The sequence below is a fragment of the Oenanthe melanoleuca genome, chromosome 5 (assembly GCF_029582105.1).
Source record: "Oenanthe melanoleuca isolate GR-GAL-2019-014 chromosome 5, OMel1.0, whole genome shotgun sequence".
NCBI classification, from domain to species: domain Eukaryota; kingdom Metazoa; phylum Chordata; class Aves; order Passeriformes; family Muscicapidae; genus Oenanthe; species Oenanthe melanoleuca.
The window spans coordinates 24691789-24711948 of record NC_079339.1 but is presented as its reverse complement, the minus strand read 5'-3'; the positions used below and the strand labels follow the sequence as shown (position 1 = coordinate 24711948).

General features: G+C 46.2%; 1 protein-coding gene and 1 long non-coding RNA gene across 2 annotated transcripts; one reads left to right on the top strand and one right to left on the bottom strand.

The window, feature by feature from the left end:
* Positions 1-1926: 1926 nt before the first annotated feature.
* Positions 1927-4631, bottom strand: CHAC1 (ChaC glutathione specific gamma-glutamylcyclotransferase 1). Its single transcript, XM_056493486.1, has 3 exons — positions 4089-4631; positions 3968-4003; positions 1927-3738 (listed from the first exon to the last, which is right to left on the bottom strand). The coding sequence occupies exons 1-3, from the start codon at positions 4305-4307 to the stop codon at positions 3307-3309; spliced, it is 687 nt and encodes a 228-aa protein (XP_056349461.1). The 5' UTR covers positions 4308-4631; the 3' UTR covers positions 1927-3306.
* Positions 4632-11235: 6604 nt separating this feature from the next.
* LOC130254380 (uncharacterized) lies at positions 11236-20160 on the top strand. Its single transcript, XR_008840697.1, has 2 exons — positions 11236-11639; positions 18834-20160. It is a non-coding gene; the product is annotated as an uncharacterized LOC130254380 (long non-coding RNA).

Here is a 20160-nt window from a genome sequence, read left to right as displayed (position 1 = left end):
GTGTTTCCACTGCAATCAGTTTCTCATGTGAGGTGACCTGATAGGCACAAGCTTGTCATAGGGAAGTCAGAGAAACCTGCACATGCAAGAAGCCACTGGATAAGGAAGCATCTCCAGAAGTGTCTGGCAACACTGGTTGTCCCACTGTCCAACAATGGTGAGTTTTTTCCCAGACCAGCTGTCAGTGGCAGAGCTGCTGGAAGCTGGAGCTTCACCCAGAGCCAGCTGCTCCTCTGGGGAGAGGAAACCTATAGTGAAATACCTCTGGGGTAGGACACTGTGTGTGTCACCATCAACCCAAGTGCCATGGTGGTGAGACTGCCTCCAGGCAGCAATTCTATTCCTCCCACTTGGTTCATCAGAGGCAAGCAGCCCCCACCTTTGTGTAGCAGTACAAACTCTGGGTATGTAGCAAATGTTGCAGGGTGCTGTCTTTCCTCACTCAAATTTGGGATTTTAACCTTTTAAATTCATCAAATGGCCAAAACATGACCAGTTCCCAGACTCATAGGACACAGTAAAAGCCTTGGGAGAAAGAAGTTACCTGACTACTTCAGTGTCTCACTGACTTGAAGATGCAGTGACAGGGTGACAGCAGCAAGCTGCTGTATTCACCACTCCTGATGAGAAAATGGGGTCCTTTTTTTGGAAGCCCACTACAAAGAATTCCTTGGGAAGAAAATGGTACTGCAGTGGAGCAGTGTACCTGTGCTTGAAACAGTGAAGTTTTTCAGGAAAGAACAAACAACCACAGAAGGAGCATTCCTAGTGCAGCTGTGTTGTTCACAAGCATTCACTGCTTGTCTTTTACCAGATGTGAAAGATCATGGGGCCAACCCAGGCTAGGCAGGACAAGGCAAGGAGCTCTCCCTGTGCAATGGCAAGGCAGGTTGCTCAGTGCACATCTGATATTCATTCCTGTCAGTGGCATCTTTGTGCCTGTGAAGATTTGAAAGGTGTGAAAACGGTTTTATTTTATCTGGAGGTATTCTAAAATCTGACCCCAGTCTTGTTCTAGTGAGGGAGTGTTTCTCTGCAGGTAAGTTCAGTCTTTAACCCTTTAAATTTCCAGCCCCCATGGTGCAGCTGCTCAGCTGAAGTGAGAGCCTCCACCATGGAAGTGTACTTTTCTCTAGTCTGTTATCCCTGAAACACACAACTGCCTTTCATTAGTGGTATATTCAGTTGTTTCAGTTAGTTTTCACTCCATCCTCAAGTCCTGAGCCAGGTTATACTGGTAGGAACAGTGACCTGCTGGTGCTGAGAGAGCTGGTAACTAGAGGAATGGGAATGTGCTCATCACCTCTGTACACACCACGTGAGGCACAGAGCAGAAGAAAAATAACTGACTCCCTACTGCAGCCAGCAGATCTGGCTGCAGCTGCAGTTTCTTGTCCATCCACTATTACTTCTTGGAAACAGCAATGCCAAAGTACACTCAGAATGAAAATCCTTTCACATGCCAAGGAAGAATTACATTTCTGTGCCTGCCCTGCAGTTTGGAAGGCTGGCCTGTGCCTATGATCACTACCAGCACTCCACAATCAACAGGAGCTGGAAAGAGAAAGTCACTGAATCCCCTTTTTTCAAAGGGAAAGAGTCAATCAGTTCTTCCACTAGATCTGGCAGAGGCATGCAGCTCAGCAACAAGATGATTAAAAAACCAAAACAAAACAAAACCACAAAAACATCCATAGGAACTTCAGTAGCATTAGCAGTTAAGGCTTTGTTTAAAAAAAAAACATCACCATTAAAAAACCCACAAAAAACAAACAAAAACCCCCGAAAATCCACAAAAAAAACCCCAAAACAAAACAGAAAAAAAAACCAAAACCAAAACAAAACAAAAAAAACCCCAAAAAAACCAAAACCCAAGATTTCACAGTTTGAACTCCAAGTCTGTAATGTAAAAGAGCAACACCAAAGTACATGAGACTGACAAAGTCAGTTTGTTTTATTACTGGGCACAGCACAGTACCACTTCATATGCATACAAGCCACAGTAATACAAACAGTCCCTAGCCTTTTTCATAATTAAAAAAACACATTGTATTTGGGAGGAGCCAGCAGTCCCAGGGGGCAGCTCTCAAGAGCTGTTTTGCTGCAGTTGCAGTAGCAGCAGTTTTCTCACAAAATACTGTGTGTTTTCATGCTGTTAGTATGTGAAAGTCTGAGCTTGCAGCAGTGCCTCTGCCTAACATGATCAAGGCAGGCTTCTCAGCAGCTCACACTTGCAAGTGTGCTCAGTCATGGTGCTCTGCAGTCAAATGCAAGTGTGCCAGACAGACACCCCTGTATGGAACTAGAACCCTCAAATGTTTCTACACAAACCCACATCATCCTGAAGCACCAGAGGTCTATCCAGTGCAGGGCTGGTTAAAACTCTCCTGCATCCTGACAGCTTTCCTGCAGGCAGCACAGGCTTCCCACACAGGCAGGACCATTTCTTACAGAGTCAGTTATGTCTGGAGCAGCACAAGGACAATGAAGCTTGGAAAAAGCTTGTCATTAAAGCAGGCTTAGCTCCTCAGAGAACAGATTTAAATCTAGAAGGCACAAATGCAAGGTTGAGTGTGGGCTGCACACCACTGTGGCATGTGAATAGTTTAGGTATCCCTCCTAAGAGGAAATATATTACATAATAAATACAGTATGACATTTTAGAAAATAAGTGCATTATTGTGATCCTTCACAACATAAGGAAGAAGGATGCACAAGAGAATAAAGAGGCCTGTTCACTTTATATTGCACAAATGTTCTAAAATTTAGTGTCAGGTCATTGTACTGGAGGTGGGACAAGGCAGGGGAAAAAAAAAAAAGTTTATTTGGCAGAATCTGCCAAAGTCTCCACCACCAGACAAACAGCTTTTCTGCCAATTTGAGGTAGAATTACATATATACTGCTTAAACTCAGTCAAGTCCTGCTCAACTAGTCTTCAAATAAAACAAAAAAAAAAAAAAGAAAAAAAGAGAAAGTGCACAGAATAGATAAGCCTCTTTCTCTAAAGGAAATGACTGCCTCAGGTTTGATTCCCAGAAGCAAGTCTTACAGAGCAGAGTTCCTGTGAAGATCCCAGCTCTCCATGTGGAAAGCAGTGATGGGTATCGTGATGCTACAGATAAGGAGTGTAACAGGTACAAACTGCAAGTCCTCCACTCCACTCTCCACTTCCTCCCTCCCCAAACACTTGCTAATTCTCCCATTATTCACTCAGTCCAGTATATTTTATCAGAGCTAAGATTGTCCCCACTGCTTTCTTCTCCCTTATGTCCCTTCCATTAAACCCTGCAAAAAAAAATCCTATTTCAACCCTTAGACTTCTGAGGGACACTTGCAGTTTCTTCTAGAGAGTCCTCTGTGTAGTACAGACACGGAAGGATGGAAATGAGAGCCTCTTCGATGGAGAAGAGATGTTTATCCTCCGCTTGGGGACAGAAGTAGCGCATAAAGTCTGCCAGTCTCAGCAAGTACTCAATGTTGTGACCAGCACAACCACTTGAGACAATGATTTGAGCTGCAATGTCTTCTTCAGATGCCGGGCCGAGGTACGAAGGGTTCTGGGGTGTTGCGATGTAAACAAGAGCCAGGAAAGGTTCCTCTGCATCTTTCTCCTGGGGGTGGAACTTCACCAGCTTGGTGTCGTAGCCTCCCAGGACAGCTTCTCGCATGTTGAGATACTCGAGCGACGCAGCGATTTGCTCCCCACGGACTTCATAGGCTACACCCCACGTGCAGGCCTGCAAGCGAGGAGCGGGATGTGACGGGATGCTCCAACTGATGCGTCCCGCCTCCCGCTACTGCTCCAGACCAAGGCTCCCATTCTCGGGGGTCTCGGCACAGGGCACAGAGGGGTAACACACCGCACAACCCCCACCACCCCGGGGGGCTCAAGAGCACCCTGCCGCTGCCGAGCTTTCCACGCGGTGCCGCGGCATCCCCCCGCCCAGGCCAGCTCCCGGTACTCACCCCGCAGTCCTCCAGCAGCGTCACCACCCGGCCGGGCTGCGGGCACAGAGAGAAGAAGCGATGTTAGATGTTAGAGCCGAGCCCAGCCCCGCGCCCCCCGCCGTCCCGTCCCCACGCTCACCATCTTCTCGCTGCCGCGGTGGAACGTGTCCCCCTGCCAGAAGCGGCGGCTGTAGCCGCGGATGAAGCCCACCTTCCGCGACGTGAACTCGAAGCCCGGCCTCCACACCAGCGAGCCGTAGCCGAAGATCCACACCGGCGGCACCCCCTCCTCCTGCCCCGGGGGCGAGCAGGGCGGCGGCTCCGAGCGCTCCTCGGGGCGCTGCGGGTCTCGCTTCATCTCGGGCCGGGCTGCGCTGGGCTGCGGGAGGCGCCGGGCGCTGCTGGAGCGGCGCGGCCGCCGCGGCGCTTTAAAGGCGGCCGGGCCCGCCCCGCCCCGCCGGCCGGGTGATGCAACGAGGGCGGGAGGTTTCGCCTGCCCGGTGGGGCAAAGCGGGGCGCGGGTTGCGTCAGGCGCGGCTGGCCGGCAGCGGGGTGCGAGATTCCTGCCTGGGAATGCCGGGGATCAGCCGCTGGCAGGACGCCGAGCCCGCTGGAGCAGAGCGCTCCGTGCCCAAAGGGAGAAGCTGGTGTGGAATGAGCGGGCCGGCCCTCCTCGGGTCTCTGCCCTCCTCGGGTCTCTTCCCTCCTCGGGTCTCTTCCCTCCTCGGGTCTCTGCCCTCCTCGGGTCTCTGCCCTCCTCGGGTCCCGGCCCTCCTCGGGTCCCGGCCCTCCTCGGGTCCCTGCCCTCCTCAGGTGCCGGCTCTCCTCAGGTGCCGGCTCTCCTCAGGTGCCTGCCCCACGCTCCCGGCTTTGGCTTTATCCCTGAGGTGCTACCCTGGAAAACCAAGCAGTTAATATTTAACAGGGTGACGCGACAGCTCCTGACGTCAGCAGGGCCAAGGCGTAAGGCGCGCAGGTAAAACAGAGCAGTAACATCCACACTAGTGCAAGGACACGGTGCAGGATCCAGCTGCTCGGGTACATTTTCCCTAGTACTGTACTACTGTACCTGGGCTGGAGTGTCACCTTGTGATGCATAACATTTGTTATGTGGAGGGGTGCCAGTGCTGGCTGTGTGTGGGATGCACACCCAGCTGTCAGACAGCTTTAGGCACGTTGTGACAATTAAAGAGGTGGACTTTCACATTAAAAAGTTACTCATTTTGGTGAGACCGGAGGAGAAAGAATGAGAAACAAAACCACCAAAGTGTTTCTCATTATTGTTCTTGACCTTTGCACTTAATCAAAACAGTCTATTTACAGTCTTTTATTTATAAGTTTCCTGTTGGTGCCCATCCAGCTGGAGCCCACCTTTCCATTCCGTTTAGCAGGGCACTGCAGTTACAGCACCCACGGTCTGAGATGGGCGCTCCCTGTCCTGTGGTGTGTTCAGCACGGTGACAAGAGCCTGCACAGCTCTCACACCTGCCCTGCTGCTCCCTTCCTCACACAGCACATCCTTTCCTCCTGCCCTGCACCACTGACTCTGTGGATGACCCTTCACAAGGTCAGCCCTGTACCAGAGCCCAAAGCTGCTTCGTTTTCCTCTCCACTTGCGCTTTTCCCAGTCACCTTCTCTGTCTTACTCAGGCTCAAAGGTATGGGGTTGGCATGGCATGCTCCCAGCCCTTCACACCACACACCCATGCTGGCACGGGCTTGCAGCCTCTTAATCCTTTTCTGATGGTCCCTTTCCATAGGCAGAAGGTGAATCTGTTGCCTCTTTTTACAGCTGCTCTATTCAGAATCCTTAGTCAGACCAGAAAATGTTCCATGAACTTTTCTAATCAGCTGTCTGTATCAAAGCTCCACTTGGCAAAACAAGAAATTGCTCTCTAGTCTTATGTGTTTTCAGTCTTGTGGTTCCTGTCCCCTAATGTACAAAACTCCTGCCTCAGCAGGAGTTTGTCAGTGCTAAAATGATGTGGCCTTTCAATCAAATGAAACCAGTGTCCTCTAGGAATTAAATCAGTCTTCTCTGATCCACTGTATATGTAGAACAAGTGTATATTTTTCATATTTAGTTGTTTGTTTTTGTTTTTTTCCTGATAAAATCAAGGAAATTTGAGCAAACCCCCAATATGTAGTTAGCAAAAACCTTAAAACACTTGTCTGTAGGTGCATCCTCATTATTAGGAGCACAAAAGGAGACAAATCAGAGTGTAAAAGATAAGATGAAGGAGGACTCGTTAAGTTCTGGTCTTAGCAACACCTGTTAAAAAAGAAAATCTGACCTTTTTCTTCAGCTTTCCCCAGGATGTGAATCTTACCAGTTTTCTTGGTTTGTCCAGTCTGGAGAAGAGGAGGCTGAGGGGAGCCCTCATTGTGGTCTTCAACATCCTCATGAGGGGAAGCAATGGGACAAGTGCCCATCTCTTCCCTCTTGTGACCAGACAGGACTTGAGGAAACATCATGAAGCTGAGCCAGGGGAGATTTATGCTGGATATCAGGAAAAAGTTTTTCATCCAAAAGTGGCTGAGCACTGAAACAGGCTTCCCAAGGAAGTGGTCACAGCACCAAGCCTGTCTGGGTTCAAGGAGTGTTTGAATAATGCTCCCAGGTGGATGGTGTAATTCTTGGGCTCAGGAGTTGGACTCGATGATCCTGATGGGTCCCTTCCAACTCAGCAGCTTCTGTGATTCTGTGATCTGAGAAATGCACTGAATTATGCATGTGTGACAAACAAAGCTCTAGGTATCTTATCTGCTGGTACTAAGCTAGGGAAAATTGGGCCAGGAAATTCAGAATTATACCACTGGGAAGTGACTGCATGCTTGCTGGTGAGGGAGAAAAATTGTTCCTTTCCTTTGCAGAGCTGTCTCATTTGTGTGTTTGCCTTTGCCAAAAGGCTCTGCTGCCTGGCTAAGCCAGATTTGCAACAGAGAGTCAATGTGTAACAGCAAAAGCCTCAGGGGACCAGCTTCAGATGCCACACCACTTAAACACTACAGTTCTCTGCTCCCTGCAGTGCTGTACAGCCAGGTCAGTGAGGTATGAGGTTAGAAACTCCTTTTGAAGTCCCTGATTTTCTTGTGTAAATTGGGATATTGCTCCATCATTAGAACCACAGCTTGAGGGAAGACTGTAGCTGACAGTTGTAGCATATACAGCAAGAGGTTAAGAATTTTTTTGTTGTTGTTGTTCCAAGCTTTCATTCATTTCTTATCTTGACTGTACCTTCACTGTACTTTGGTTAAATAAACTAAGGGCATGAGGATCACTAGGGGCAAATGCTTGAGCAGAAGAGGTGTTTTGCAGGCAGTATAAGTGCAGCTATTTAAGTGAAGCATGTGGGTATAAAGGAGAGGGTTTAGTGTCTCTTGGAATGGTTGGAGCTTGTGTTCAAAGGGCCAGGGGAGCAGCCCACCAAACTGAACCACAGGAATGTTCAAACAGGTGTGAGAGAGGATGTGGAGCAGCAGTGGAGTTAACTGTTAGGGAATATGATGCAGATTTTGTAGTACAACAAAAGGAGATGGAAAAAATGCACAGAATTTCAACTGCTTAAAAGTGCCTAAGGGAAAAATAAATGGAATATTTATTATGGTCATGCTATGTTAATATACTAATAATTAAACAGCAGTAAGAATGTTTGCTTTGCCCTGGAACCTTTGGGAAAAAGGGAATCAATAGCTTTATGTGTTGCTCCTGAAACAAGTTTTTCAATGTTTCAGGAAAAGGAAGAGCTAGTTTCTCTTTAGCAGTACTGCTGTGCTTCCCCAGAGCAAGCATTCTCATGTTGGTGTGGGGTGACCAGCAGTGCCAGGGCTGCCTGTTTTTCAGGATAGTGGTGAATCACCTTAGAGCCAGAGGAATCAACAACAGGACTGGCATGACACATAGCAGTGGCTTGTGTGTCAGGCTTTTATTTACTTCAATAAATTGAGGGCATCCTCTGGGTCTTACCAGAAGTTGTTGTGTTCAGAAAATATCAGCTGGGGATAGGAGAATAGCTGGATCATTTCCAGATACCACACATCTTCCAACAGCTTGGCACTGCTTTCCTCTCTACAATGAGCAGACAGGAGAGTCTAAAAACTAATTGTTCTCTTCTCCTGAAGGCTTCAGTAAAGATGAAAGGTACTGGAGTTGGAGATGAAATTCAAACAATGCCACAGACTTTATAAAGCAATGTAAATCAGTGCTATTCACCTGATATTCACAAAGCCACATCCACGTGCATCACCAGGGGTCTTACTCACTTCTGTTTGAGGAATCCAATTCTTATGGCATTTGCAAATCCCCTCCAGATGTGAACACTTACCACAGAAACATGCAGCCAGCCTTGTTTCAAACATGGAAATGCTGGAGCCACATTGTCAGAGCTTCTGTATTAAAACTTGGGGATCAGGAAGGACATCTAGAACAGTAGGAAATGGATGTATTTGAATTTGTTTGCTGCATCCAAAGGGAACACACTTCCATTGTTAAATGCATTAACTCATGGGTTTAAATACAGTCCTGAGCAAAGAGAACTAAAAAATGACAAAGGACATACTGGTATGTTAGAGAGAACAACTGTAAAATCCAGGGGGAAAAGCACTGTAAGGACAAGTCTAGGACAAGGTGGTAGTTTGGACAATTCTTCTGCAGGACAGAACTTCAGCTGATGTTGACCTACTCCACATTTAGTCTGTTTACCCCATGACTGCTACAGCCCTGACTGTTGTCAGCTGTGTTGGGAGATTTTGCAGGGTGCCCAGTTCCCAAATGAGAATGACAGACTTGATGGAGACATTACAAACTTGATTTGGGGGGAAAAATAAATCCATATATCTAATGAGTGTTTTAATGTGCCATCAGTGCCCTCCCAGTGGCCTGGTAGCTGGCTGAGGGGTCCCTTAAGAAAACCCAGCACTATCATTTTGGCTTTTGAGTTGTACACCAGAGTGATCTGCTGATCTGGGTTTTGCTGAGTTTCCCCCACCCTGATCTCACTTCAAGCTAATGGGCAGCTTTGACTCCCCTGGCAGGAGCTGCACTTGATTGCTCTGGTCATTCTGTCCCTCTCTCATGTTCCATGTTGCTGACAAAATCCTTCCCAGCACTGGTACATTAAAAAATTCTCTATAAAGAATCTAATCTACAATTTCAGGTTTGTTTTTTTACTGGTTAAAGGTAGATATAGTGAGCAGAGAGTGAGGAAACTGTGTAGAGTTGTAGCAGGAGCTTAGGGAATTTTGTCTTTCTTCCCTTCAGGGTAGGAAAGAAGCTCAAACACTCCCTACTAGCTCAGCCTGAGGGACGAACAAATTGGACACTGAACTTAAAATCTGAGTACAGACTTGTGGAAACTCCTTTTGCTTGAGCCCACAGCATCCAAACCTAGAAGCTCATCTGAGTGCCAGGCTGTGAATCATGAGCCAGGCTGGCTCATCTTTTGGTGGAGTATAACCCCCAGCTCTCTGCTCCCCATGGCCTCACTCTGCTGCCCAAACACTGGAGAGGCATTTTGAGGAGTCATGAGGATGTCCACAGTGGCAGCTTTTGGGTGAGACATGGATGGAGGAAACATGGGCTCACAAGGACAGTGTTGGGAACCTCAGCCCTGGCTGTAGTTACCTGGGCTGATGTAATTTTATTTACTAGTTTCACTTCAGGAAGTGATTTAGTTTCACCTCCAGTAAAAAAAGAAGAAAAATGGGTTTATAACTAAAATTTTAAACAGGTCTGAGGAAGCACCTGAAGGAATTGATTGACACAAGCAGGTAGACTGAAGAGTCCAAATACTCTTGTGGAAGGACAACAGAAATTTCAATTCAAAGGTAGAAAGCAAATCTATGATTTGCATCCTAAATAGGGAAGAATAACTTTTTAGGGAAGTAACCAGCTGATTTCAAGAACAATTTAAGAAATAATAGGGAACTCATACAGGGTTGAAAAGGAATAATGCAACAGAGAATCTTCTGTTTCAGCACTTAGCTATGTAATAAAGTAAGAACTGCAGAAGTCTGGGCCAATTTGCACACTTGCAAAGAGTTTAAAACCCAGTAAGAAGCTTTCTAGTCAAATAAAAAGAGGATCAAGATAGAAGTGAGATTACAGGCAGGGATATGACTGTCAACACCAAAAACACCTTAGGTGCAAACCAATAAAAGACAGGATGGTGGTTGCTGTGAGTCCTTTAAAAATTACCATATCTGGAGGAAAAGCACTGTTCTTAGAACTCCTGGTGCTTGTGTCAAGTGAGGTAAAAAAAAGAGACACAAATCAAAAGTTTATTAGCAAAGAATGCAAATGTGTAAGTGGAGCAGGTACCACGACTGGAAAATATCAAGTGGTTCCTGTATTTGAGACATGAAAAATAAATCACAACTGAGCAAAGTAAAGCCCTGTTATTGAAACTGAATTCACACAAAGAGATATGAGCATTAACTGGACATGAGTGGCTTAGCTTGAAGAGTAAGAAGAATATCCTAACCTGCAGAACAGCAAGTTTTTAAATCTGAACCCTCCACTGCTCCCCATATGAAGGGCCAATAACAGAAAAATAAGTTCTTTATGTAGATTTAAGTGCAACAGAGATTGTGTGATGTGATTACCTCTATTACCTACTGCCTTTCCATCCAGTGCTCTTGTTTGATGAGCAGAAAGTTTTCATTGCAGGAGCATCACAGGAAGCAGCTGGAGTACAACCAAGCACCAGAATTTCCACAGTGCTGGGGAGGCTGCATCAGCTTGCAGTGATAATGTTTTGTCCTGACCTGCTTGCAGCTGTTCTCACCCAGATTGTCACAGTGTCTTTGTAACAAGCATGGCTTCTCTGTGGCTATGGATTCATTTTCTACAACACAGCTAGCTAGAGTATGACCACAAAGCCCTAAACAAGCACAAACTGAGAGTTCTGAAATATCTGACTGATACACTAATGGCAAAGCAAACTCTGAATCACCATCTCATCCCTTGACTACTGAGAAACTCCAGATAAAGCAATATTACAGTATCATCTGGAATTCCAAAGGGTATAAGGAAGTTGAAATTAATGTTCTACTTGGGAGCAGAGAAGTGAGCTGTAAAGTCAGCCAGTCAGCCACCAGGCTTTAAGAAAGGACCACGAGTAGCCAGCATGCTTTTCAAAGAGAGGAAAAGCAAGCTGCCAAGGGTAATAAAGGCACAAGAGATTCCTCCTTGGGAACAAAGCCCATAAAGCACACAGCTGAGGAGATGAGAGAGGCCTATAAAGAGAGAGCAAGGGCAAAGTCCAAAAGACTAAACAGCACAAAGAGGAGCAAAGTCCTCCCTCTACCTGGTGTCTGCTGTGATACCCCACTGAAAGGAGAGAACCAGCCTCCTAGCAGCCCTGCCCTTCTTTGCAGGGGCCAGAGGGATGGATTTGCACCTGGAATAGTCACTAATAGTCTTCATGGGAGAGAGGAAGAAAACCTACCTGCTACTCAGTCAGACAAGTCCTTATCAAGGCAAAAAGGAGAGTAAGGAAGAGTGCTTTTGTTTAGACTCTGGATTGCTCCAGGGCAGGAAGATGTGTGTGCTGACTGTACAAACAAAGCAATAACCCAGCCACTCAAGGTGTGGGACTCATGGATCAGTGAGGAGAAACACTGATAAGTAGCTATCTCGATTAGAACTTCCTCCTTCACTGCATCCCTTCTCCTTTACAGCTTTTAATGTGTAAGTATGACTCACTCATTCTATATTTCACTCTTTTGAACATTTGAGTTGCAAGCAAATGAAGCAAATGACCTACCTAATGTGATGCTAAATGCAGAGAAAGACAGGTGCTTTATGCTGTTGTATCAGTAAATGAGTTTTGTTTATTTCTAGAATGACTGAAAGGCTCCTTGCTGTGACCAAAAACCCAAATTGTCCTGAGATTGTGACTCACAGCAAGCAGATTTTATTGTTAGTGACAAGTACTGACAGATTTTGCTTTAAATGTGGCCATGCTGGGAAGAATTTTGTGTTCTGATGTAAAGACTACATCTCTGTCTGAAGGTAATTTGCAGTCCTGCTGAAAATATTTGTCTTTCTGTTTTAGTATCTCTGGCACATACATTGAAAACTGTGCTATGAAAAACAGGTGTAGGTGTGTTGTATGTGATCCAGCATGTTTGATTTTGTGGCATTAACAGGACAGATTCTGTCTCAAGAGTAGCTCCATTCCTTTTGTGATTTCCTAAGTTAGGTCCACTAAAGTTTTGGGCACTTAGTCCTCAGCTGTCTCAAAATAAAACCCTGTTTTCTTTGCACTTTAATTTGGTAACCTAAGTCTGCCATTTCCTTTTCTGAATCTTCCTATGATTAGCCCAGCAGATCCAAAGACCTTTCCTTTCTAATTACAGGTGCTCTTCCCAAAGATGAGGAGCAGAACGTGCCAGTGATCACCTTCCTTAAAGCCCAACACTATTTATTTAGAACAAAATGTTATGGAAAAAAAGCTACTTAATAAGCCAAGAAATGACTCACACACCTGCTAAGTGTTGCCTGTCTTCCTTGTGGTGCCCTGGCAAATATGATAAGCAAGATCTGCCAGCTCTTTAATTCAGAGAGAGCATCTGTGTATCAGCTCGTGCTGTCTCTGCCCCAGAAGACAAAAATTTGTGCCAGGATAACAGGCATGAGAACTTGTGTGAAGACACACAGGTTCCACAGAAACACTTCTCATTCAGCCTGGAGCACAAATGCATGAGTAACATGTGCTGCCCAGCAGTCAGTCCATGCCATCCCTCCCATCCTGTGGGCCAGCAGTCAGCTCTGGAGCCTCTCTGCAAAGCTGGGTAGACTCCTGCCTGGAGCCAGTCATGCTGCTCTCTGAAGTCAAGTGCCTGCCTTCTTGCCTGTGGGAACAGCAAAAACTTGCATGGTTGGACAGCTGAGAATACTCAAAAGTGATCAGTAGCTGTTGGATTTTCTGCATGGCCATGATGGGCATTGTCCTCCTACACTCAACCACCTGCAAGGTCAAAACAGGAAAAGCATCTGCCTGGACAGAGCTGCCCTGTGTGTTGGCTGTGGCCAGCCCTGGGTTGTCCTGGTGCATTCCATGCCTCATAACCCTTGTGGCAGTTTGCTGTAGAAGAAAGCTCAGTGTTACCATTTCCATCACAGGGATATCGTGACACTCAAATTATGCAGATTATGAAGATAAAATTATATCAACATTAAGCCTCTTTCATCTGAGTTTGTAGCAGATATGATGCTTCCAAGCCCTATGGAATGAGAGGTCAGGTCATGGACTGTGGTGGTGGCAGAAGGTGGGTGGGAGGAACATCAGTGTCCAGGCTTCAGGCACTTGACTGCCTGGCCAAGACTGCTGTTGTAGTGGCTGCAGAGAGAGAAGCTGATCAACAGGGTGAATCAGGGCATTAGCATAAATGGAGGTGAGCTCCCTGTGGCTGCCCTGTGTGTTTGGGGAAGCTGACTCCAGGCACGTCTGAGCCTGGGAGCTCTGGGCTGATTCACCTGTGAGACACGGTGCTGTCAGCAGAGCCCTGCTCTGCACAGCTCCAGCAGCTGCCCTACAGTGACCACTGCTGTTTCTGCCCCACTTTGTGCACCTAGACATGCCTGCAGGCACTGATTTCACCTCCCTCCTCCAGGCAGAAACCAGGAGTCCCTACCCAGAAGCAGTGTCTTTGCTTTGGTTCTCTGGGCATAAGTCATGGACACGCTTTGTGTGCAGTGGAAGCTTTGCTGTGTCAAATTGTCTGAGCCAGCAGGGCTCCTGCAGCCCTGAGCAGCCTCTCCATGAACTAATTATAACTTCCTTGCTCCCAGTGCACGTGTGAGAAGGTTTCTGCCAGGTTTTGATGGAATGTGTGGCAAGGAAAGGTAACTCAACAGCTTTTCTAGGTGCAGAGGAGATGTTTCTGCTGCACCTTCTCGCTGTGTAAGCAGTGTGTGGGAAGTGTTGACAGTGCAGTTCTGCAGGCTGTGCTCCTAATTGGGAGGCAACAGGAAAGTGACTCATGAGACATTGCATCCTCCTTTGTGCAGGCAACCTAGTGGCTTGAAGAGCAGGCACTGGACTGCACAGAAGCTGTGGGATCGACAGCAAAATGATATAGGCTGACACTGACCAAGCTCTTGGCTGGTTAAGAGCACGACTGAAGTCATCTGAGCTCCTCTTAGGAGTTCCTCAGCTATCAGTGACCTGTGGCCAGCAGCAAATAGAGTTCTGCTCCGTCCAGATCTGTCTTACTTTGCCAGGGTTTTAATAGCTCTGGCCGAAAACAGCATCCAGTGTTGGCAGAACAAGGTATTTACTGTTAACCTGTCTGCTTACATAACTTCTCTGTGCATGTAACTGCAGTGTCAGCCTGAACTTTTTCCTGTGCTCACCATGTCCTGATGTTGCTGCTCTTTTGACTGACCCTGACTTGTCAATATTCTCTGTGAGATTGCTTTTCTCTGTCTGGTCTGATTCTGCTATCGATCCTGTTCTGGCATGAACCTTTTCCAGCTCTGCCATGACACATTTCCATTGCAGATTTTAATTCTTCTAATGTTCCAAACCTTGTCTTATCTGAAACCCTAGGAGATGCTGAGTATTTTGGAACTGATGTCAGAGCAGAAACTCAGGTAAGCCACACTGAATTCAGTAACTTCATCTCTTTATGTCAAGGCCAGAGATTTCCTTGTCATTCTTCCCATTCTAATGTCATTCTCTCACCAGCTCTTCAGTAGTTTGAGGTGCTGTGGTATCCTCCCAATGCCAAATACCCTGCCTAGTTATGTCTGTATGTGGAGACAGTAACAATGTCAGCAAAGCAGGATGTCAGTGCAGTTTATCTGTCTTGCCTGGTGTAAAGGATGGTGTGGGATGCAGTACTCCATGCATCTGGGCCCATTTGACTCTTAAAAACAATGGGACTTTTTGAGAGGAGGTGGAAACAAGGAAGAAGTGAGATTGATTTGTGCTTTTCTAGAAGTAATCTACTTAAATTAATTCAATCTGAATTCTACCTGCATCCTTGTAACAACATTTGTAGAACTTGTTCCTCCAAAGCCAACTGTAACAACGCAGAGTAAAGGGTGTTGTAGTTTGGTTGAATCTGGATCCGGATTTTACCAGGGCACCCTCCCTGCTTAATGTCCAGTGTGAAACCTGGCAGTGAGGGATACAGTGCTGACCCTGGGGAATCTCCTGAGACAGACTAAAGCTGCAGGCACTCTGGTGGCAGTGACACTGGAAGCTGCTGACTGGTGTGTCAGTGGAATATCAGAATCATGGCTTGAGTGGCTGGCATGTTACGTAAGGGCTGGGCTGGAATGCTGTACACAAGCAGAGGCACCGTCACCTGTTTGCTGCTCTGATGTTACACATAGCCTGGGGTTACATCAGGCTGAGCACACACAGGTTCTTGTGAGGTGGGAACGCTAGACTGGTGCCAGGACAACAGCTGATAATGTCCGCTTTTTTTGAGAGGTGTTTCCCTCCCCTCATTTCTAGGAGGAGACTCGAAATGTTCCCTGGACGGTATCCTCAGTATAAGATTTCAGGACTCTCAGCCAACACATGTACTTCAAATCCTCAGAGAGGTGTGAATCCCACCTTGGTACAGATTGCACTGTTGAGGAAAGAGTCTGTCCTGTTATCTGTGTGTTTTGGATAGAAGCAGTTCCTTGAGTACATCTTTTCAGTAATAAAATAAATAAAGTCTTACCCCAGAGCCTCCAGACCATTGTAACAAAGTGTCTGGAGAGCTGCTTTTGTTCCAGTTTCTGATGGATGTGGCATTGCTATCAGCAGAGCTGGGACATGTACAGCTTTGTTATAGATAAAAACGAGATCAAGCCGAATTAAACATGATTAAAATAAGCGATATTTATTTTGCGACCGAAAGACGGTCCTCGATAACCAGAACCAAAAAGGACAATGCCGAGCCCGGGGTCGGCGTCGGGTGAACGCACAATGATTGGAACTCTCGCTCCGAATCCCCAAATGTTCACGAAACAGCTTTGGTCAGTCCAGTGTTTATACAGTTTTTCCTTGCCCGGAGCGGAGGTCTTTGTCTTCTTTTGTCGTTCATGTAGTTTTCTTTTACCGCCTTGAACTGGACAAAACCATATCCTGGGAGATGATGAATTCTGATGAAGGCAAGTTCAGGTTTACAGAGATGGAATTGAGATGTAACTTGCAGATTTTGGTTTACTGGAAACCGGCATTCAGATGTATTTTTCTTGATGGCTCTGATTACCTTAATTTACCTTAATTGTGGGTGCTTATCGGGCTCTTATGGTTTGGGTGTTCCCTGGACAGAGCCATCTCCACCGCGGCTACCTCTATTGTCTTGCTAACCCAGCTCTTCAGCTTTTGTTGGAAGTTACAGTGTTGCGATTAAGCAATCCCTGTTCCAGCTTTTGGTTTTTAAGTTTTTTATTACTTTACTCAGACGGACATTGCTTATTCTACATTAATTTACAACTTTACACGAATTACATTATATTATATATTACAGCCTATTCTTAATTTTACACATACATGCCATGTTGTGGGACAGTGAGGGGTTTCCAATATATTTTAATCTATTCTAGTTGTGTTCCTATTTTAGGAAATCTCTGCCAGCTAAGATAGGCAGGCTGTTGCCTTATAGGCTTTAAGAGGTTAATGATTCTTCAGGATAATAATTTTCTCTTTTTAAAATTGTCCTCTAATCTCAGCCTCCAATCCCACAGCACTTGGCTATAATCTGCCAAGACCCAGCCTAGCACAGTAGCTCGCAGCACCAGCTGGAGCAGCTGGGCACTCTGGAGGAGAGAGGCTGCATGCAGAGGTGGATGCAGGTGAAAGGACAATGATGTTCTCCTCTCTAGGATCTTGCCTGGCAGAAGCTTATTCCTAAAGTCTCCCACTGCAGGCTAATGCCAAAGTCTTTAGCTTTATCCCATGTCACACAGCCTCAAATTGTGGAATGGGAGCCACAATGCTGCCCTCTGATAGACTGACCATCTGCATGTTTCATGTTATGATCAGACCCCACTATGTTTTAAAGCTTAGACAAGAAAACAAGGATCAGAGCTTCCTGACTGAAGATGGATAAGAATGTGTTAAAATCACTTGATGCTGAACTTAGTAATGTGCTTAAGATTTAGCAGTTAGTGATTCCTTTGAGTCTGAGCCTATGCATAAGAGAGGTCTGCAGAGTCAGAAGCTGAAAGAATCCCTCCAAATCTGCCAGAGCCTTTTCTCTCAATCCTGAAGATGGCTGTGGTGATCACACTATTGCTCAAGGACTGTTTCATGCTGCATCTCCACGAATTCTTCTCCTGTCCCTCCCTCCATTACCTTCTGTGCTGAAATGGGAGCCTTTAACACGAAGTTTTCTCAAATGAAGGCTGTGGATGGCTGTTCTCTTCTAGATCCAGATGGTGGGAAAGCCCCAGCTTTTCTTGTTGCTTCTCCAGACCTGCTGGCAGAGCTGTGTGTGTATGTTTTATCCTAAATGAGCAGGACAAGCAAACTGCTCTTCAGCAGTTTAAGATAACATCTGATGTCACAGTAGCTTAGAATGCACCTCCAAGCATTTCTCTTTTCTCTTAGCTGCCTCATTAAGCTGGCTTTACAAAATGTTCCCTTCCCTGTACAGCAAAGCAGCACGGAAGAGCCTTAGGATTTCTTAGCCCTTGGAGTTCCATGGGTGAGCAGACAAAGGGAAGGGGAGCAGACAGCTATTGTGTGGCTGTGAAGGAGCAGGTGTGGGTGGATACATGGACAGGCAGGTTAAATACCGCAGCAGAAAGGATTTAGGTTTTGCTGCAAGGTGATGGAATGGCACCAAGCTGTGATGGTGTAGCTGAAGCAGGCTCCCATCATCTAACAAAGCCCATGTGCTGCACTTCTTTGCAGTCAACCAGTACAAATATGGGAGACCAAATCTAAGCCAAGAACTGTCTCTTCCTCTCTTCAAGCCAGGGTGACTTGGTGTATGTTGAACATAAATATAACTTTGCCATGTGTCTTCTTTCAAATATCAGCAGGTGTGAGGTCTTCTAGTTCTGTCATAACATTGGGTTATGCACCAAAAAAAAGTCAAAGCCAGAATCCACAGCATCCTCTGATGCTGAGCCTGAGGTGTAATCCCTCAGACAAATTTCAGCCACTCTCCTGTAACAGAGCTGGCCTATTTCTTTGAGCTATTTCTGGCTGCTCTTTAGAGATGTGGTAGAGGAAAATATTGAGAGCAATTAGAAAGGAATTTCAAGGTGCTGTGCTGGAGGTAATGGAAAGAAGGTGTCATGATATGATTGTGCAACAGCCTCACGTTTGAGGTGTTGCTCATGGTGGAACAGGAGAGGACTCAGTACCTGAGCAGAAGGGTCATTGTGGCATATTACAGCACCCATGATAAATGTGGCAAAGATTGCATCAGACAGCTGAGCATTAGCATTAAGGAGCATCTGAAGAGCCTTTAAGTGGGAGAAATCCATGTGGGAAGGCCAGCTGGTGGCTACATGTGGCTTTTCCCATAAGGTATCAGATCAAAATAGTTACAAGCTGAATCTCCCAGTTTTTCTGTGTGTTTGCTGGGAACACAGTGCACTGGTTTTGAAAACAATTGATCTTATGCTTTGTGAGCAGGCTAGTCAAAAAACAGCAACAAATGGGAAACTGAGAAACAAAGGCAGGGCAGGAAACAGAGCTGAGCTCTCAATATGACCCTTTAAATTGAAAAAGCTATAAAAGGCTGGCATAGATTTCATAAACAAGGGAGTTGGGGAACAACACAGTTTGAAAGCATCATTGTTTTTAAACAATTTTTTATTGACAAATCTTTTTCCTGGTATGTTGCCTCTGTAGGAGAGAAATTAAAGCAACAGCTTTAGACAAATATTGTGCCAACTGATCCTCTTCTTCCCATGCAGGTTTTGATCCTCTGCTGATCTCTCATTCTCCTCCTTCCCAAGGGCCCTAAGCAGTACCACTCAGAATGACAGAATACTCTGGTTTGGAAGGAACCCACAGGATCATCCATGTTGAACTCCTGGCCCTGCACAGGGCAGCCTCAAGAATCATATCATGTGCCTCTTAGCAAGCTCTAATCTGCATATGGAGAGGTGATGTGGAAGAAAGGTGCTGATGACCATGACATCTGACATTATTCTATGGCTTTAGTAGACCTCAAGTATCATCAAAGTTTGTGTAGACCTTCCTCCATTCAGTGCTCTACCCTGGGCATACCTCTGGTCTGAGCAGGCTCAGATGTTGCATCAATGTCCTCTAGTAATGTGCAAACCCTTTTTACACCAGTTAATTGAGTCTAACTATCCCTCTTGGCAGATGAGTGAGTGCCAGCCCCACTTTACACCTAGGAAGAGTGGGAGAGGAAAGTGGCTTGACCCAAGTTTAATTGGCAGCCAGGTGAGCAATGCCAAATACCCTGTCTGCCTGCACCCAGCCCTGGGCATGCAGAAATGGGGAAGTTCCTTGCAGAACAGGAGAGGGGTTAAGTGTTGGGCTGACATTCTGTGTTAGGTATTATATTGCTCATTGGGTGCCAGGTAATGTGCAGAGAAATGCATGAGGGGAGTGGGCTCAGGGGCACAACTGCATTGCCAAGCAGAATCACAGTGCTAGTGGCATGGGAGTCAGGGAACAGGCTTGCACTGGCAGCAGGACAGCCTGGGCAGTCTGATGGCAAAAGGGATGCTGGCCTCCTTTCAGCTGCTCAGTCTGCCTGCATCAGTGCCCTGCTTGGTATTTCCTTCCTTCTCCTCTAAAGAAAAGACAAGATAATTTGAAGGGAAAAGCCAAGACTTTGCCCTCTGGAGGGATTCCAGGGCTGCAGATGGACCGGGCTGTTCGCAGTGCTGCTGGAAAGCAATTACATTTGCAGTTCAGGGGAAGGGAAGAGGAGGAGGGAGAGTCACTGAACTGACAGCAGGGATAAGAAGGTAGCTCATTAGCACATCATCTTTTCTGCACCCTTCTGTGTGGGAGCAGATCTCCATATGATGACATTCAGAGTCTGGCAGGAATGTCATCCTGGAACTAGTAGGAATTTTTCTGCAAGAAAGTGTGAGCAAGTAGGTTTAAAGAGATCAAAAGTGAGTTCCTCTGTGGTCCAAAGAACATAAGGGTTCATCCTTCTAGGTTGTTCTCAAACTTCACCACCAGCTGCTGACCTGGAATATGAAGACAAACTGTGGAAGTAATGAGGTATTCACTAAAACAAAAAAAAAAAATACAAAC

Bases quoted from the DNA above. Each gene is read 5' to 3' on its own strand.
- CHAC1 (XM_056493486.1), bottom strand. From the start codon at position 4,307: ATGAAGCGAGACCCGCAGCGCCCCGAGGAGCGCTCGGAGCCGCCGCCC. The intron at 4,004-4,088 runs GTGAGCGTGGGG...CTGTGCCCGCAG, and splicing joins ACCGCGGCAGCGAGAAGATG to CCCGGCCGGGTGGTGACGCT. The intron at 3,739-3,967 runs GTGAGTACCGGG...CCTCGCTTGCAG, and splicing joins CGCTGCTGGAGGACTGCGGG to GCCTGCACGTGGGGTGTAGC.